General features: G+C 40.6%; 1 protein-coding gene across 1 annotated transcript in view; it reads right to left on the bottom strand.

Moving 5' to 3' along the window:
* Positions 1–366: 366 nt before the first annotated feature.
* SYT10 (synaptotagmin 10) overlaps positions 367–20,983 on the bottom strand; it is a 49,089-nt gene continuing 28,472 nt past the window's right edge. The window contains exons 4-7 of the mRNA XM_024195625.1: positions 6,828–6,948; positions 5,446–5,617; positions 2,010–2,139; positions 367–438 (exon numbers count right to left, since the gene is read on the bottom strand). Of these exons, the coding sequence (XP_024051393.1) occupies positions 367–438; positions 2,010–2,139; positions 5,446–5,617; positions 6,828–6,948 (495 nt within the window). The remainder of the gene's footprint in view (positions 439–2,009; positions 2,140–5,445; positions 5,618–6,827; positions 6,949–20,983) is intronic.

Here is a 20,983-nt window from a genome sequence, read left to right as displayed (position 1 = left end):
TATGACAATTTTGCTACCTTAAAAGGAATAGCATCATAAGCTCCATTTGTTTTCAAGTGCTAGTATATATGTATTTTTTTTCTCAGATTTCCTTCCATCTGCAAAGAAATAGGTTGTATCAAAACAATACTTTATGACAGAGAGAAAAATGAATATCTTTGCACAAGGAAGGAGTATTTTGGCTCAAGTGAAATTCATTCTTAAGAAATTATTATAAACTGTAATATAAGACTTAGAACAGGAAGAAAATCTATTTTAATACAAAAATATGGATACAGTTCATCTGAGGAAGCCAAACCTTCTGTTAATGTAGGTGTGATGGACATGGAGCTTGGACACTGGATGTGATGAATCCATTCTTGTGCCCTAGGGTGTAGGTGGTGGTTTTGGTGATGAACAAGACCCCTGGCTATCAAAACTGGTTGCCTGGCCAGGTAACTGAAAGAAAAGTTTTAGTTTTACAATCATAATCCAATCTCTCCACTCATCATGGTTATTTCTGAGGATTAGAGAGTCACAAGGACCCTCTCCAAAAGGAGGAGCTGAATTGTACCCCCAAATGAAAAGGATATTTTTAGAAAATGAAAATTTAATCTGAAGTAATTTTTATGCCTCAGGACACACCCTCCTGGAGAATTAACCATGGTAAGGAAACTCTTTTGGGGGGGACCCCATAAGGACTCTCCCTGAACCATTCCATTTGGGTGTGGTTTGCTTCACCATCTACTGAGCTGCAGTTCTGTTTCCAAACCGTGCATATATGCTGGAGAATCCAGTAGGAGGCCAGGAACCTCTGTGCAGTGCCCTCTGAACTGTTCTGGCTCCAGCTTCCTCTCTCTCACACACTCCCTGAGAATGTAGCTCCAGTAGACACTCCCCAGCTGCCACAGCCCTGGACGCTTCTTTAAGGGTGGTTCCCCACAGTAGAGGGAGCCATGAAATAGTCAGTGCTGCCTCAGGTTGCATCAGCTCTCAACTGGTTTATCTGCAAGGCTTGATTGAAGAGAAGGGGTGAACAACATTTGTCCCCCTGACCCCAATCCTGGCCTGCTGCCTAATGAACCCAGCCTGCACCCTCCCAGCCCTAAAGCCATGACTCCAATGGGTGTTATGCATCCGGCAGGATTTGGTCCTAAGACACTGAAGGGGATCTTCTCAAAATTCACAGTTACACACAGAATTTTCCCTGAATTAGGATTAGAGGGTTCAAATAAATGACTGTTTTAGCATCTCTGTATGCGGCTACTGGTGTGTAGCCTCAACTCAGCCTACTTAATGGAGAAATCTAAACTCAATATTTTAGTTACACAACTCTCTTTAATTCTAATCATTTCAGATAAGAAAATGATTGGCCTTGAAATATTTACATTTACCACTCCCAAGTAATTTTAAGCAATCCTTGGTAATCTCAAAATAAACAATAGGTAACCGCTAAAAAGATTTGAAAGAACTTTATATCAAAACCTTGAGAGCAGAGCAAGGCAACTTCTGAAGTGACACTTTCAGATCAAAAGTAAACCCCTAAATCAGAACCTCACTGATTAAAATAACAGCAAAAATCAATAAAAGCATTCTTTAGACGTGAACTGAGTCATAGATTTCTTTTGACTGTCCGCTATTTAGAGAAAATTCAGTCCACAAACATAAGAAACTTCAGATCCTATTGAAGTGGAGTGCAGGAAGGCTGAGGAAGTGAAATCCATCTCTGAAGCCCAGGGCCAATTTCTGACCCCTGGCCTGCCCCAAAGTGGATCTCCATACCAGCCTTTGCAGGGCAGTGCAAAGTGCTTTCTGCAGTATGTAAGGTATGCACAGGCATCCCTGCTTGGCCATTCAACCCTCTCTCCCCCACCACACACAACTCTTAGGCAAGATTTAAGTGGTGTGGAGGATCTTCCACAAGGTCCCTACCTTAGTGATGTCATGATTCTCAGAGGCTCTTGGAAATGAGTTATTAAAAGCAGAGAGATGTAGCAACAAGTTGGCTATAGAGATACTCTACTTCTTACCTCTACCAATGGATGCCAATGAGTAATAGGTTTACGGGGGTAAGCCAGCATTTCATTCCAGTGATCTCTTCCAAGTCCTTCAGCATCAAGTCCTGTCCTACACACCCCGATCACCTCATTGTGTCCTACTCTGAGGATTACAGAAGGGCAGAGAAAGCTTTTTTTAATGCAGATAGATTTATTAACATCTTTGAACCATAATGCAGTTGGATTGGTTTAGCGCAAAATGTTGAAGATGCCCAAAGTGTACACATTATTGTTATTAATCATATATATTACAGGACGACTTAAAAATCCCAGTCAGGTTTGGGGCATCATTTTGTTAAGAGCTATAAAATCACTGATGAAGAAATTGGCCCTGCCCTGGAAAGCTTACAATTAGAGTCCGGCAAATCTGTGAATATCCACTTTGTACCTGCAGATATCTGCATCCGTGGATGCGGATGCGGATATCCATGGACCATGTTCGCAGATTGGATGCAGATACAAACTTGGTATCTGTGCAGGGTTCTACTTACAATCCAAAAGAACAGGCAAAGAGTTGGAGACAGAGATAACATACAAATGATTGACCATGGTTTTGAGTATGCAGTGTTGTGGCTGTAGGTCCCAGTATATTAGAGACAAGGTGGGTGAGGTAATATCTTTTATTGGATCAACTTCTGTTGGTGAGAGAGACAAGCTTTTGAGCTTACACAGAGCTCTGCTTCAGGTCTGGGAAACTTACTTATTGTCACAGCTAAATACAAGGTGGAACAGATTGTTTAGTACCAGTAGTTAACACACATTTCAAGGGACCATTCAAGGTGAAGTAGCCCATTAACACCCCTCCAATCACTGGGATAAAGGAAGGCGGGGTGGAAGGGGAAGCAAAGCAATTGGGGATGTTGTTAGTGGGTTATAGATTGTTGTAATAAACCATAAATCCTATGTCTCTGTTCAGTCCATGATTTTTAGTGATAGCAGAGTTATGAATTTAAGTTCCCAGACTCATCTTTTGAAAGTGTTGTGCAGGTTTCCTTTGAGGATGAGGACTGAGATGTTAGATATAGAGAGATCACTTTGTGAAAAGTGTTCACCCACAGGTGATAGTGTTTTTGTCTGTTATCATTTTCCTGCATGAGTTCATTCAAGAGTGTAGTGATTGTCAGATTTCACCCACATAATTGTTATTGGGGCATTTAGTGCACTGGATGAGGTACACCACATGTTGTGATAGGCATGTGTAAGACCCCTGGATCTTGAAAGATATGTTGTGGGGGGTGTTGATCATTGTAGCACTGGAAATATGTCTGCAGGTTTTACATCTGTTGTTCTGGCAGGGTCTGGTGCCACTTTGAGTTGGTGTGTCCTGGTCTGCAGGGAGCTTGCTTGATAATGAGCTTGGAGAGGTTGGCAGGTTGTTTGATGGCCAGAAGTGGGGGTTCAGGAAAGATTTCTTTCAGGATGGGATCCCTATGGCGTATGGGTTGTAGTTTGATGATACCCTGTATGGGGTCCAGTGAGGTGGTAGGTGACAACTAGGGTTGTGCAGTCAGAGGGTGGGGGTTATTTCTGCATGGAGCAGGTTCCTTCAGAGTATTTGGGTGGCCCATTCCAACTTCTCTGGTGGAATGTCCTTGTTTGGTGAAGTGTGTTAAGGTGTGTATCCCAAACTTTCTTCTTGGAGTATATTCTGTGGCATCTAAGTACCTGGCTGTAGCTAAGAGATTTCTTGGTGTATTTGGGGTGGTTACCGGCTCTACGAAGCTGAGTGTGGTGATCCATGGATTTCTTGCATATAGTTGTCAGTAGGTTTTGAGTGTCACCGGTTAGTTAGTTACATGTTTTGCTGTTGTGTTTTAAATTGTGGGGAGAGGGATGATGAGTGGGAATTGGAGGAATCAGGGTTCATGCAGGACCCAAGAGTAGCTGGTGATCTTAAGGTATATTTTTCATCTTTAGTCTGTTATAATAATTAGAACCTCAGGTACAGAAACATAAAAGATAGATCTATGCTTCTTGTCAAGGCATTCAGGGGTGTAACCATGACAGGCAAAAATCTTAACACCAGCTAAATGCTTAATAGCTCTTACTCCGACATTGATCTATTGTGTGACCTTGACCAAGTCACTTCCTCACTTTCTTTCTTATTTCTTCCCTCTGTAAACAGACGATGATACTTATCTTCTCCTTGACAAAGACTTTGAGATCGGCAAATGAAGAGTGCTATAGAAGGACTGATGGTGTATAACTCACTGCACCATTCTCTCCCTAAGCCCTTCACAGCCACTGTCTTAAGGTGAGGTAGGAACTAAAGGATGGGGAAAATTCACCACAGGTTTTATATCATTGACTCAGTTTTTACTGCTGATTCTCCCGCCCCCACCCCCGTCCCCTATAATTCTGAATGTCTCTGGAGCTCATGAGTAATAGTAGGTGTGAGTGAAGTAGGCTCTGCTCAAGCACTGTTCTGTCAATCCATCTCTAATGTAACTTGCAACCCCCAGGCTATTTTAGCCATAGGGATGGAGTTGTTCCCTTTGTGCTAGGAAACTGTCTGGGAAAGGATGAGAGGAGATGGCTCTCTGCCCATATCAGAACTTAAGTGGGCGATGCGGTTGTGGGGTATTTCCCTCCTCTGTATGGAGACAGGAAGTAGGCAGGTCCAGGGTAATTGACCTGAAGTAATGAATTCCCTGGTTGAATTATCAGCAAGAATTTAACCAGTGTCTATAGAGCTAATAAAAAGAACAGGAGTACTTGTAAAAAGCAACAGAGTATCCCGTGGCACCTTTAAGACTAACAGAAGTATTGGGAGCATAAGCTTTCGTGGGTAAGAACCTCACTTCTTCAGATGCAAGAAGAGGAGTACTTGTGGCACCTTAGAGACTAACAAATTTATTTGAGCATAAGCTTTCATGGGCTACAGCCCACTTCTTCAGATGCACACGAAAGCTTATGCTCAAATAAATTTGTTAGTCTCTAAGGTGCCACAAGTATTCCTGTTCTTTTTGCAGATACAGACTAACACGGCTGCTACTCTGAAACCTATAGAGCTAACTTTTTTCCTACTGCTTGAGCTAAAGGAATAACTCCATTTGCTGGAAGTTTTACAGTCTTACAAACCCCTTACACAGTGTAGCCACAGGGTCGGGTGGGGGGGGAGATGGGGACGGGATGGACAAAGACTCACACTGTTAATGCGGGTTACATTTATAAGACAATTTTCAGTCATGTTTAGTTTTCTTCCTACCATCATTAATGACACTGATAAATGGAAGTAAATGCTGAAAGCCATGGTAGCTTTGAATCCTCCAGAAGAGGATTCAAAAGTGTTATTTTAGTGACATTGAATTTACTTAAAACACGAGGCAGTTAAAATAATAAATCAATTGCAATAGTGAGGTAACCACTTGCTGAAGATTAATATTTTCAGGGAACAAATTGCACTTACCGATCGTAGTCCATCACAGCAATGGAGAGGCTGACCTGGTCCACATTCTCTGGAGGGATATCGAAGATGATAGCCTCATTATAAACTGGGTTAAGCGTGTTTTTCTTTGTAGTTGTTTTCCGCTTTTTCAGCCTTCGACCCTCACACATCAATGAGACTTTGACATACGGATCTGAGTAACAAGAAGTCATTTTCACACACTGGTCTTGATGCAGTTGAAATGTAAAGCAAAAGAGCAGCAAATTCTTAGCAGGCTAACGTTCATGAAAACCTAAGTTGTATAGGTATTAGTGACATAAGACAACCAGGGCTGTCTCTTCTGCAATTTCAATTTCCTGTCTACTCAAAAGAATGGTGCAAGCAAACAGAATAGATACACCCACCCCCACATCACACACAGCCAGTAGCTCTAATTTAGACCTCTCCACCTTAACCAGTTCTCTTGAAGTTTTCATGTAATAAACATATTTGTTACAAAATAAAAGGAGATTTTCAAAAGTGCAAAGGGCAGTTAGGTACCTAATTCCAATTGAAAGTCAATGGGAGTTGTGTGCGCCTTTGAAAATCTCTCCCGGCATTTTTAATGTTTCATTTTCTTTTAAATATCTTCTGCTATTATTTTAAGAGGATAGAGTAATCCCCATTGTCCTACCCCTCCAGAAAACAAAGCAAAACTTAATTAAAAAACAAACAAACAAGCCCCAAAACTTTGTAGGTGAATATCAAAGTACAATTTAATGTCAACTAAATCAAAACTTTCCACTGGATATAGAGATTTTTAATGCTCCACTAAAGGAGTGTCTTTTGAAGAGCAGTTCCATTCTGTAAAGTGTCTTTGGTACCACAAGACTGTGGATTTACATGTTTGTCTCGCAGTGCTTTCTGTATCAAGTTTAAGTTTACAACTTTAAAAACAAAACAAAACAAAACAAAACAACCAACAGTCCTGCAAACTCAGCCTGAACTCTAACAGCTAACCAGTGTTTTATCTCACTCAGCATCAAAATAATCAATGTTGGGGTGGCCAAATTATGCCCTCTCTTACACCTGCATAATCCCATTGTCTTCAGTGAATGCCCTCAATGGCTATTGCTTTCAATGGCTTTGCACAGAATTGTTTGGAACTTTGTAAACAATTTGGTTGATCGTGCAAAAGATGAAACAGAATCCTCATTTCACTCTTTCTGACCCATGTTGTCTCTGCACAGCTAATAAAAAGAAAAAGCAGGAAAAAAACCAACCCATATTTTTTCACAAAACTGAGCAGATATGACTCAGCATATTCAAAATACACATATTTGTTGAGTAAGAAGTTGTGGTTTTAATATAGCCACTTTTCAGACCAGAACTCCACGCTGTTAAATGAAAAGAAGCATACCTACCTGAAGCGCCAGTTACATCCATGGCTTTGAGATTTCTACATTTGATTACTGTTAACGTCATTCGCCCGGCAGTAGGTAAATAGCAAAGGGAAAACATGATTTCACCCAAATCTATGCTTTCCTGAAAAGGAAAAATATGGTTAGAATGTTGTACATTATGCAAATAGTTCAAACAATCCAAAACTGTAGAAACATTCAAAAAATGAAATTATAAATAAACTTTTCAAAAAAAAAAAAATTTTGAAGTATAAAAAAATCATTAGAAATGGAAGAATATTTTGATGACCGGCTTTTGAGTTGCAGATTGAGGACTTTAGTTCAGGAACAACCTCAGAACTCTCATGTTCCAGGCTGGTGGGACCAGAGCCTTGTTGCATTCAGAGTGAGGGACAAGGAATGCTGAATGTAGGATCCTTGCATGCCATGGCTCCTTAGAAGTCATGGAGAGATACTAATGACAGCTCCGGAAGGGACTCCATGTTCTACCCTCCCAGCCAGGCAGTAAGGTGGTGAGGTATCAGCCTAATGTATATTCACATAAATTTAAGCCCATGCCACAAATGTATGAAAAATGTGTGTGGATGTGAAAAATTTGCCTCATTTTGTGAGCATTTAGAGAGGTCATTATACTTGTAAAAGTCATCAACATGAAGCTCTTTACCATTTCCTTCTTCTGTGTTCTCTTGGTCAGATAGAAGGAAGGAAAGAGCAAAGTAGCATTCCCTGCACTACCTCATTCCTTCCTGGGTGCAACATCACCTTTAGGAAGGTGATATACCAAACTGGGAAAGTCCAAATACAATCTCTTCCTCTGGAACTTACTCATCATATTACATGGAGATATTATTTACATACAGGAGAGAGAGACACTGGCTAGAGATGGAACAAGGAAATAACGTGGCCCTGTTGTATAAATATGAAGCTTGAAAATTGAAGGATTAAAAAAAGTGATATGAATTATGGACCCTTTCTCCCACCCATGTGTACAGTAGTTTCCTTACAAACTACATATATTTGACAGCAGATATGGTAGATAGTGTTCAGGTACCTTTCTTCAGTGAAATCAACAAACAAACAAAAAACAACAACAAACACTTTTTAAACCTTAAAAACACAAAAATAAAGTTGTATAGTAAGAACTAAAGGCTCAATCCAATACTAACTGAAGACAACAGAGATCTTTCCATTGACTTCAAAGAGTTTTGGCTCAAGCATCAGTACCTGTAGTTATATGTGTATTGAGAAATTAATACATTTGCAGTTGGCTGATAAGTATTTCTTGTTACTGGGCCATTTATGGTAAAACAGTTATGGTACGTGGAGGAGAATGGAAATATTTTACCATAATATGCCAGATTAATAATGCCTGTGTAGAAGGTGATACAGTATGTTGCTGATAATTATGGGCCAGATTGGGACTCTTCATTCACATTGGTGACAGTTACTCTCATGAGTAGTTTAATTGACCTCAATGGGATTTAAGTGCATGACTAAATTTAAATATATGCTTAAGTACAGTCTTTTGCAAAGGTAACCACATGCTTCATTGCTTTTCTGAATCAGGGCCTGTAGCTCTAAATTTGAGAATGTAGGTTTCAGAATAGCTTTAAATTCTTTCTTGTACCATTAATAAATACAAAGAACTGATTGCCCATGCTGTAAAGTCATGTGTGCAAAAAAGCCAAAAATAGCAGATAACTTAAAATTTGGATGGTACCTGCCGGTGAGTCCCAGTGATAATTCAACCTGGTGACTCAGACTTTCTGAGCACCATAGACATAGTGACAATCTTGGAAGCTTATTTAGATTGAATTTTGTGCAGGTCAGCTTATATCCCATTCACATGTAAAATAGTTTTCTTGGGGTTTTGTTTTGAAAATTAATAGGTTGCTAGGCATGTGCCTATGCAATTTTCATTGCTTGACAAAGTTTCCAAATATTTCAAAATGCCTTTTGCTCACATTCAGTCCACATCAGATGGAATTGGCCACTTCACCTCTTCTCGTACCTCTTATTTTGTGACTCGCTACTTTCAATTTTATAAATTACAATGCATTAAAAACACTTCTGGAAAATATGAATAAAACAAACAAATGAAAAGTGACATTTTCCCACCCATTCACAAAAGGGGTGAAAAGCCTTAAATTACATTTAACAGTTTTGTCATATCTGCACTTTTATTCCAATACAGCCCTTTCAGTTATTAGTACTAATTTACGTACATGGGGCCAGATTATGACCCATGTATCCATATGCAGAAGGTACTATCTTTGCATGAATCCCACCCCATTACACATGGAAAGAGGGTGTAGCTATCTTCGTATCACCATCCTCTCCATGCCCCCTCCCCCCCAACAAATACCCTACGGCTGCTTCTTAACATAGTCTAAGGTCCATGCTGGGGGAGGGGATAGAGATTGACTGGCCATGGTAAGGGAGTGGGCTGGCCAGAGGAAAGACAAGGGGGACACACATCATCCTTCCATCTAGTCCTGTGGTTATTAAGAGAAAGAGATAACATAGCCCAGCTGGTATTATCATTCCTAAAGAGCCTTTAGAACCCATGACCACCTGGCTGACCTGAGGGCTACCACGGCCAAGTGGATGCCTTGGGAGAGTCTCTCTTTGGCTTTATCATGCATGTTAAGGTTTACAGCTATGATTTGCAATCTTAAATAGGAGATTTTATTTTAAATTAGATTTCCAAACACTTCTAATGGAAACAAATGGAACCACAATTCCCAGAATACTCACGTAACCCAAAGTGTCAGAACGTTTGTATCATTATTTTTTTGTTAATGGTTATTTGTTTACTAAGCATGAGCATGGTGCTTGGAACCATATCCAAAGCACAAATCAGACAGATTGTTCCTGAAGTGCTCGTCCAATTACAGCTGGGCAAAAATTAATGAAAGAAATTGCAAATGTTTTTTCAAAACTTTTAATGAAAAGCTGTAAGCAAAATTTCAAATTTACTAACGTATTTGACCACTCCATAAGCTAGTTTTAAAAACAGCAACATATTTTGGGGGGAAATTTTCAAAAAATAAAAATCACAACATATTTTTTGGACTTTCAAAATTGAGAATTCTTCCCCCTGCAGTTCTACTTACAATCTAAAACCCAGACGAATATGGGGCAGGAAGATCCAGAGGATGATGGTAACTTAGATCTTTTAAAAACATTTCTTACAAATATTATAATTCAAATGAGAGTGACATGTTATGACTTCATGATGTCTAATCTTTGTTTCAGTAGGCAATTGCTAGAATTATTCATGCATTAAAAAGCTGGCATTGAAAGTGTGTGGAGATGTAAGTGATATTGTAATGCAAGGGTGAGGCTGATATAGCATTATAGCACAAATTATGTTATATTTGGGGTGGACACATTGTGCCCAATTCTTCCCTCAGAAAGCCAGATGTGGAGGTAATTTGTTATACTTGAATGGAAAAGTTCTCATTGTACAGACTTGTAAATTCTTAGGATAGTTACTATGTCTTCCTCTCTGCATTCTGCAGTGCTTAATAAATAGTAAATAAATAATAATTCATGGCTCTGGATCATCCCTTTTTATCCATTTAAATATTCCATATACAATATAGATGGAAAATGACATTGAAAAATTACTATCCAAAACACCAAGCATTTAACAATATGTTGGACATTGAAGAGAGTATGCAGGTTACCTTGAATGTAAAGGAAAACATTATCCCTAAATTTCCAAAAGTATTTTCTGTTCCACATACTATTAAATATATCACAGAAGGAAAACTGAGGCATCTGGAAAGCACGGATATTGCAGGAAAAGTAGGGTATTTGGAATGACCTACACCAGTTGTACTAGTCTTATTCCATTGCAGTACATTTATATGGTAACTCTCTAAAGTGACCATCAGCTAGGAATAGATTGCAGCTTCTTTCAGCTATAGTACAGTAAATCCCTGTTCACTCAAGCCTCCATTAGCCAGCTTTCCATATTAACTGAACAACCAGCGCACACACTGAACGGTTGTTGATGAAGCAACTCCGTGATCGTGCAATGAAGAAGAGACCCTTTCATCTAAAAGAACACAAACTGTTAGATTTTTTCCAGCCATTATCAACACGAGTGCTGCTGTACCTATCACTGTGCTATATACAGTATTGTATTTTAATTTGATACTTTATGCATATTATGTATTGTTACTGTTGATAGTTGTTACCATTGGTATTGCTGTTGTTGCAACTTAAAATGATCATTTCTGCATTTTTAAAAACTGGTACTGGTGACTAGAAGTAACAGTTCATGTATACTGAAAATAGAGAAGGGGGCTATGTTTTAATGCTTTTCCAGGAGGGGTCAGCTAGTTTAAAAGCAACTCTGGGTCTTTAAAATAATGGATAGAAAGCTCTTAGCCCATTCTCTTGATTATGCAAATTTTGGATTATCTGATCTGACCCCAGTCCCAATTAGGTCAGATGAATGGGGTTCTGCTGTATTATAACTGCTCAGGTGATTTCACCCATTACACTGACATTTGTGCTCTGATGGCTGCACTGCCAGCCTATTGTAGAGCCAGTGTGCTTCAGATTCTTACTATTACTAAATCAGGCCCAAATGCTGTGCTCAATGTCTGGGGCAGCAGAGGGGGGGAAATATTTCCATCCAGGATGCAGAGTGGCTGAAGAGCAGCTCCACAGAGGTTACTACGGCCCAATAAGCCCTTTTATAGGATTTTCCGATCTCTACAGGCTGAAGACTGTGTTTATGCCTAGAAGCAAGGCTCTATACCCTTGCATTGTCTATACGTATATCCTCCAGAGCAACTGAACTGCATCCATGGAGCAGGAGGCAGATGTTCCCCTTAATGACTAAATAACAGATAGTAAAATCAGTCAACCGGAGGGAAACTTATTGCCCTATGTCTTGTGACAACAAATGAGTTCTGAATAGACACCATTCCAAAGTATCTAATCTCATCTGTGCCATTTATAATGTGTCCATCACTGTAGATTCAAGGTACCAGAATTGAAATGAAGGGTTTCACTGAGATAATCCATAGATTCCATCTCAAGGTCCTCTGTCACTGAGGACTGATACCATAGTGGTGTCTCGAGAGATCCGGTATGCACAGATTGCCACCAATGACTTGGAATTCTCTTGCTCTCTGGGTTCAGTTTAAACCATTTTGATATCCTTTGGAGCAAGTCTCCTGACTTTCTATTTTTAATTTAATTGTGGTGGCACCATATGTGCTGGGCTGATATCTTTGTGAGAGGTATATTTTCGGTAAGTGTGGAATGGAGGTTACTAGTATTTTTGTTCTGGTCTTCTTTTATAGATCTGTTACGGCATGTGGCCCTGTTTCATATTTGTATTAATTATGTATATTTTGCTAAAGTATCCAGAAGCATATCGGAACAAAAAAATTAAAATGTATTATTATAATATATATGCTGGGCAGGAATTCATACAGGTGAAATCCATCCTTGTGCAGAGGCGCACCACAAAGCCTATGCACCTCCTATTTTGAGGGCTTGAATAGTGCATATGTAAATGACACTAGCAAAGTTTGAGTTTTTGTCCCCCTCTAGAAGCTGATACACTAAAGCTCTCAGCTACTAGACAGGGTTCTTTAGCTCAAGCAGTGGAGGTTCATACTTTTAGTGCTGAAAGTCCCATATTCAAACGCAGCTAATGGACCAAGCAAGGATGTAAACACACACACACACACACACACGCCCATGAGATGTGAGTCTATATAGCTACGTCTACACTTGCAACTGTACACAGTTACATGTGCATTGTTATGCCAAAACCCCCTTATTGTCCACATCTGAAGCCCTAAAGCATGTCCCTGAAAGAGAGTATAGGGCAAGAAAGCTAGTACACCTGAGTTGTGTGGGTAAGTGCATGCCTCTGCTGGGGCATAGCCTCATACTCTTTCTACAGTGTAGTGGAGATGTAGGTTAAGGGTGCGTACGAGGTCACAAGTATCAATAGTTTTCCAGGGCCATCTCTGCATTGAACCTTTTGCTGCCTCACCCTTAGGCAAAGGTCCCTGACCACCAGAGGCAAGGAAGGGGGGCCCCTAAAAGTGGCAAAATAAATACCGCATTCCAGTTTCTGCATTGTAAGGGGCCCCACCCGGACATATGTTCGGAGGGGGCCACCGTTCGGAGGGGGCCACATTCTTTGTTGCTACAGCCCTGCTGACCACCCTTGGCCAGCAGTAGTAGTGACACACACACAGTGCTATGTCCCTTCACAGTGGAGAGGTAACAAGCTTGAGGTGTTAATCTGAAAATTCAGGGGGAAAAAATGCACTTGCAGCACGACTCTGCATTTCCCTGTCCTTTTCCAATGCTGGTCGCTGGACATGGGCCTGAACTTTCTGGTGATGCAGGGAAGGTTAGGGGGTGGGTGGATGTTCTTTGTGGTTCTTTGTTCCTCTTCCATGGCACTCGGTCAGCTAGCTTAACATACAGTGAACTTCCTCTTGAATTGCCTCCCAGTTCTGTAAGCATAATTCAGCAAATGTTTGGTGTAGGAGAGATTGAAGCTGGTTGTTCAGGTTCAATGGCAAGGCAAATGTGCTTGGTCCACCTTTGTAGCTCTCCAAACCCCTCCACTCATCAATATGTAGAGAGGTGACCTTCAGAAGAAACATTGCACTGGCATAGGAGGCCAGATCTCCTCCATGGGACTGGTAAACCACTGCTCTTTTCCATCCCAATACCTCGAAAACTGCTATGTTCTCCAAATGATGCCTGTCTTTTCAAGAACAAATAGATGCCTGGTAATGTATCCCCAAAAGGAACCAACCCCCACCCCAAATGGCTCCTTGATGCACTGTAAACATTACAACATTTTAATAACAGTACTGCAGGAACCTTACCATTATTTGCCTCAGCTCCTTCCTTGTGGGCTGCAAAAGTTGTCTGAGAAGGAAGGATGCTGTGAACAGTTGCATTCCTGCGATATTAAAAAGTATCAACATTGTAGCCTTCAGGAGCACAGTTAAGTTGTGTGTGTGTGTGTTGGGGAGAGGGTGTTCTTAGGTTCCTTCAAAGGAGAAATTAAATATAACGCTACCCTTGTGTTTGACTCAGCAGTATGTTCTGATGCCAACAGGGTACCTATTCTGCCAGGAGGGCAGGAGCAACACTACAGAGACAGCAGAGGCAGGCAGACAGACCTGGAGCATTTGCTCATTGGCATACATAAGAGAAGTCAGGAACAGTTTTGCTTTCTTTGGGCATGGGACAATCAGGCTCTTAGGCAGGGTGGGGCACTGATGAACCAGTTCCTGAATCTAGAGTCATACCACAGGGAATGGGAGTATGTCCAGTGGGCAGAGTATCATGAACTCATGCAGTCACTAGTACAACTGGTGGTGGAAAGCTTTTGGGTCCCACCGGCTGCTGGTGACACTGCTCTTGTCTGGGAACAGGCAACACCTCCTCCTCCAGGTGCCTCGCAGGCTGCTGCTGATCCAACACTAACATGCTGGTCTCCTGGCACAACATCCTTCACTGGCACCCAAAAGCCCTTGCAGGAGAACCTTCCCCCCCCAAAAGCATACAGGTGTGGAACAATGAGCTGAGCCATGCCTTGTAGCCCAGCCAGTGTTCATCCCTCAAACTCCATGCAGAAGATGTGGGGGAGATGAGGGGACATCATTTTTCTCAGCTACTCCCCCCTTGTCAGGGGAAGGGGAAGGACAAGGAGACAGGTCCACTGAAAGTAATGTTTGCACGTGGCTTAGGGAATTTGATCCAGTTTTTGATTCATACACAGTTCCGGTTAAAAACCATTTTTGTTCTATGTTCCATAGACCTTTTAAATAAAAGTTATTGTTCACTTCACTTGTGTGTGCACCTTGCTTTCCAAATATCATCAATGGGATATTTCCCACACGTTTGGGATGGGTCAGCAGGATGCACAGCAAATGACTATCAGTTCTGTAACTTTCTAATGCAGTGATGCCATAGAAAGACATTGAATTTTCTATCCCTCCCACAACTCCTTCCGCCCTGCCGCTATGAATTTCCCAATGTTTAACAAAAAGAGAGAGAGAGAGAGAGAGAGAGCGCGCGCACGCAGGGTTTATGACAATGAACAAAGCTCTGAGAAAACTGTTACTGTCCAATGCACCGGAACGAAAATCAGAGAAGTTTACTTTAAATGTCTTTATGCCTTTGTCAATAATTTAACTGACAATACAGAAAAGAAACAAAACTAAATTAACACTGACGATATCTGATACTGAGCAGTGCTTTTACGACCATTCCTCCTTCAAACAGTCACGACATGTAACCAGAGGAGTACTCCTGCATAGCGGCTGATCAGTGCTGTGATCACTAGTTGCAGAAAACATTGTGAGGAAGGAATGAGTGAAGCCCCCCCCGCAAAAACCTTACTGAACTGTTTTTCAGTTACTTTCAGAATGATTAAGTACTCCCCAGAGAGCACCACGAAACAGAGTTGTTAACATATAAGAAAAAGATTGCTCAGTGCTGGCACTGAAGTGCTTATACACCCTTGAAACCAAAACCACAGCCAAATGAATTGACCCTGAGGAACAACCCTCACATAATGGTCTGCTTTCATTTGGTACATTAAGATGAGCTGCAGGGATCAAAACCCACCAATGGATGTCACAACACAACTATATAGCAATGCTCTATTGAGCTTTTACAGCAGCACTGTAGCATCACATAGTGTCCTTTGGTGTCCCTTGGTACAGTCCAAAGTCACCTTCTGGCTCCCCACTGTTCCATGGTGTGCAAGCAAATAGCACCACAAATTTCCCTTGCCCTCTAGGAGCTGTGTACACATGTTTGGGATCTGGCTGCCTGTCCTGTGCCCGCTCAGTCCAGAAGTATTCCCCCTTATCCTCACATATGTTGACCAAGGCACAGCATACCATGATTATGCAAAATGCATAGGGCACATTGGTATCCAGAGGGGTCCGTCAGTATCACCAACAAGTTTTCAGCCTTCCAAACACACACTCCACCACCATTCTGCAGCTACACAGTCTGTAGCTGAATTCTCTTTTTCTTGGATCAGCAATGTTGGGATACAACTTCATGAGCCAAGTTAGGAATGGGTCTGTGGGGTGCCCCAAAATAAATGTCAGGCCAGAAAAACTGTATATAACCACATCATTTCTGGGGAATAAAGTCCCTTCTTTCCCCCTGCAATACAATCCTAATCCCCTGAGCACCCTGGCATCATGGACTTTTCCCGTGTCCCCAACATTAGTGATCATGCACCAACCACTGTGGTCCACAAAGACATGGAGAATGAATGAATTGTAACTTTTTGGTTCACATACTCACTTGCCCCTTTTGGTGGGTAAAGTATTGGGATGTGTGTTCCATCGATGGCCCCTGAACAGTTCAGAAACCCCTTCCTCTGAAATCCAGATAGAATTACAGGGACCTGGGTTATGGCAATCACTTGTGGGTAGATCTCAGTATTGATAGCCTGGCAAACCTATACAGCCACCACGCTGTCAGGTTGACTTCCCAACCTCAAACTGGTTTGCAACTTACCAGTAGCTGTCAGGTGTTGTAGCCACCTCCTGTCCTGTTATGGGTTTCTGAAATTGAGTGGCATGGCACTGGAGGGTTGGTGCAAGCTCCTCACACAACTCCATGAAGGTATGTTTCCTGATTTGGAAGTCCTGCAGCTACTGGTCATCCTTCCAGGTTTCCAAGACGATGTGGCCTGACCATGTTGTGCTGGTTTTCCGCAACCAGAAGTGGCATTCCAGCCATGGGCATACCACTGCAATCGCAGAATTCAACATATCTGTTCCATGAGACTATAGTGGATTTTCATTCATCTCTCGGTCAGCTCTCTTCAGCATCTCAACTATTCCTGGACCAATTCCATCCAGTATCAGAGAATGAACCTGCATGAACATTTGTCCTGCAAGCAGGAGCAGAACCAGAACCATATCATCATGGACTTGGCTCTATGTCTTCCACACAGTTTGGTAGAAAGGAGAGGTGAGTGAGAGGTGCCATCACCAAATGTGTGAAGGTGGCATCTAGTACCAGCAACACAAAGCCAGGCGATTCCCAGAGTGTCTCCTGTGACACACAGGTCCCTGGGATACTGTCCCTGCAATGGTAGTGCTGCCATCCTGTACCAAAAATGGGGCAGCATGGATGCAGGTATATGTCTGTGCACAGTGTCTAGCTGTGCCCAGCACTGCATATGTAGACACTTGGCACTGGTATGGGTTCCATGTATTAGTAATACTTGAAAAAGTACATGGGGTGTACATAAGGATAGACAGCTTGTATATTTTATACACCCACCCATAATATTCTTTTCTAATAGTTTGGGTCTCTTTGGGTAACATTTTTGAAGGTGCCTAAATGACATAGTAGCCAAAGTCCCATTGACTTTGAATAAGTTGTAGGCACCTAAATCACTTAGGTGCTCTTGAAAATGTTACCCTATATCACTTTATGTCACACCAGTTCACTAAGTTTTACCTCAGCCACCTGACCAGAGTATCTCAGTGCTATCAGACTTCATAAAGCCAAGGTGTAGATTGTCTGCAAAGTTCACTTTTGTATCTCCAACACACTTGTTTATATGACCTCTGACTCAAGAGATACAAGCACAAAGAATTCCAGTCCAAAGTTAATCAGATAAGTATTTATTTAACTATAACATCAAGAATTAAGCTTACCAGAGTTTATTTTAGAAGCAGACTTTTATACTGAATGTTTTATTTTATTTTTATTTTATTCATAATGGCTACAGGGTTTTTTCTTTTTTTTTTTTTTAAAAGGCAACTCCAGTGAAGTTTCCTGAATTTCATTAGTGTGTTGTGAGTTTTTCCTCTTCTTAAATTAAATTAAGGTTTCAGTTAAGAACTAACCTTACTGACAGATACTGCTTTACTTTCAGATCCACACTGCTCATAATGATTCACTGCCAAAGGCTTGCAATAATTTGTACAAAAAAAAGCCACACTGAGCACAGATACAATAAAACATCCACTTGGTGTTGAGTATCTTTTATCTATTTGTTTCCTTGTTGTGAACACAAGCCATTACACAGAACCATGGAACTGAAACAATGGTAAGCACTATACCAGCTTACATTTATTTCTATTGCTCCCTGTTTACATTACGAGCCAATACATTTCTGTCAAGGTGAGGCAAGAAAGAAATACAAAAATAGGAGAAACAAAATTCAAAATAAAGGTGTCAACTATCCATATCAACTCTATTATTTAATTATAGAATTTAGATTCCTTAGACAGCATTAAAATTCTTATCCTTCACTTAGGGACCAACTCTATGACCACTCCTAAGTGACACTGAACATGTAAAACTCCTGTTAGGTTTAATGGGAGTTTTGTGTGCTCACTGTCTGTCAGTTGGGGGCTTGATCCCGGGGCCACTGAAATCAATGGATAGACTACCATTGTTCTGTTATCATTGTCATCTGGGCCACTGGAGAGAACTAAAGCTCTGCCCATTCTCTACCACTACCTACCTGTGTGGGAGAAGTAGCAGCAATTCTGCAAATGCTGCTATGCATGATGCTGGTAACCATGCAGAGGTGTAAGGAGGTGTCTCATACGCCCTTGCTTCCCGGTGGAGTGCACAGGATGGTCCACGACGTGGCCCTTAGGACTTTAGTTGCTGGATAAAGCTTCACTCTTTCCCACTCAGACACAGTCTTATGGGTTTTCCCAGTTGTTCTCAATGGTTTCCATATCAAATGTTTTCAGTACACAATTAAAAACACAGTTCTATAGCTGCAAGCCCTGCAAATTCAACTGGGGATCAAGCAACGTTCATTCTTACTCTGATACCATCATCAGACATTCTAATCCAACTGAGGCATGTTGGTGATGTAGCTAACCTGAAGCCTGGATGCCTCCAGGGAAAGATATTGCAATAATAATTTAGTAATTCTGTTCATGGGAGAGCTGGGACAGATTCCATCTCACTTTCCAATAGCTTTGTGGGTTCTACAGTGCTAACAGGAACAAAAAGCAAACAGGGAGCAGATCTGTGAAGTAAGAAGGTGTCATTTTTACATTAATCATTTTTCCTGACCATAACTGCAGTCTAAGCAGTTACCGTATTGTCACATAGTTATTCCCTCTCTGATTTTTCAAACTTCCCAGCTAACTCAAATTAACTCCTTCAGCAGCATTTCTCGGTTCACTACTGCCATGGGCTAGTTAGATGTTACAAAGGCTTGGAACTTTATATTGTTTTATTCATGCTAGTTGGTGATTAATTGCTAGTATTAAAATAATAATGATCCATTTAATTAATACTGAATTACAATGGACATCCCCTAGAATACTGTTGATGACATTAATACCATTCAGATTATTACAATGAAAACCAAAGGAATTAATAATCATTTAGGCTATTATTAATTAATATTTAGTCACTTTACCAGAACTTTCCTATTAAGTAGAATGTAAATGCTTTTTTAATACTAGATATCGTGTGACAATAAAATATTTTTTTCTATTTGTGGGCACCATTTTCTACTTTTATATGCCATTATCTAGATTTCTAGCAAACCGTTCTACACATCTTCGTTATCACCACTTTTTGGTTCACTTTCCAAATGAATCTAATTTAAGCTATTATTTTATTAAATAGTGGGTCTTTTCTTCAGTTCCACAAGATGACATTAAAAATACCTACAACATTTTCATCTCCCTCATACACATACTCCAGCAGCATCAGTTAGCTCTAATACACAGTCTCCAAGTGTTACATTATAAGATGCTATTTTGAAAACCCAAATTATTTAGGACCCTATTCTGCCACTTTTACTCACATTGAACAGTACCTTACTCTGGAATACTAACATTAATTTCAACAGAAAGCTGGCAGAATCAGGTCCTGAGATAGTTTGAAATGATAGGAAAGAACAAAGAAAATATTTTCTGATTTTTAGGGACATTTGAATGTTCCTGGTTTCCACCAAAAAATGTCCGAATGAGTTTTAACCTACAGAATAAATGCATGTTCCAATATCCTATCAGGGACTAAATAAAACAATGTTGACAAATCAGATTATTTTGTTTGTTGGTTGGAAATTAAAGAGCCAGATAGAATTGCTCTGAAAATTATGTTACAAAAATCATAACTGCACTAGAGGAACCAGTGTCATGTCAATGAAAGACTACATAGGACCCAAACTGACAATTGTGATGTTTGTCTGTCTGTGTATTATGAGCTCATCATTGTGGTATTTACCTTGTAAAAATTACATGAAATCACATGGGCTTTTCAAAAATGCCTCAGGCATATAGGAGCACTAATCCTATTGACTTTCAATGGGATTTATTCTTTTCAAAACACCACCCCCAGATGATATTTTGTTCTCTTCCCTTATTCTAGGCACATGAATTTCATTTTTTCCCCCTTCCCAGCATCATCTATTGACTTAGTTATTCTGCTGGGAGATTAGTGTTATTGTGGGAATCTAGGCCAAGGAGATGGGTCTTACATTTTGACCTGAAGGCCGTGATTGCTGGTATTAAAAGCTGCTAATAGCTCAAACAACATCAGCATGTCCAATTAGCCTCTGTCCATAACTACAAGAATAGCATCTGAATAGGTCTAGAGTGAGGTCTATGTGATTGCCCATTTTTTAAAAAATGTGGTTCGCAAACACTTACACCCTATTCAGTAATACTTTCCACTTATTCATCTTCAAAGTGCTTTACAGACAATAATTAATCCCATATTACTGCTTTAGCGCTTGGATTTAACCTTCACTCGCAATATTGTGTCTATAAGGATGCATATCTTGCACCATTACTATCTCCAATTTACCTGTGAGTAAACTTTGACACAGAGATGTTAGTGACTTATCCAAGAACACAGGAGTCATTGTCATAGCTTGGTCTAGGAGTCAAGAGTTTCTTGCTCCAAGTCCTTTAATGAGACCACTATATAGCATACCTCTACCTATTGGTAGTTTGGTATCCAAACGTGCAGAGGCACACAAAAGATTAACCTGAATAGATTCTACATTTATATAAATAAAAAGCAGAGACTTTATCTGTACTTCTACAGCACCCAGTACACTGAGGTGCCCATCCTCATGGAGGCCTTAGGATCCTACTGTAATGTAAATGTAAATAGTATCAGCTATC

Source organism: Terrapene carolina, unplaced genomic scaffold, assembly GCF_002925995.2.
Source record: "Terrapene carolina triunguis isolate 2854851 unplaced genomic scaffold, T_m_triunguis-2.0 Scaffold247, whole genome shotgun sequence".
Classification (NCBI taxonomy): domain Eukaryota; kingdom Metazoa; phylum Chordata; order Testudines; family Emydidae; genus Terrapene; species Terrapene triunguis.
This window is presented reverse-complemented; position numbering and strand designations above follow the sequence as displayed.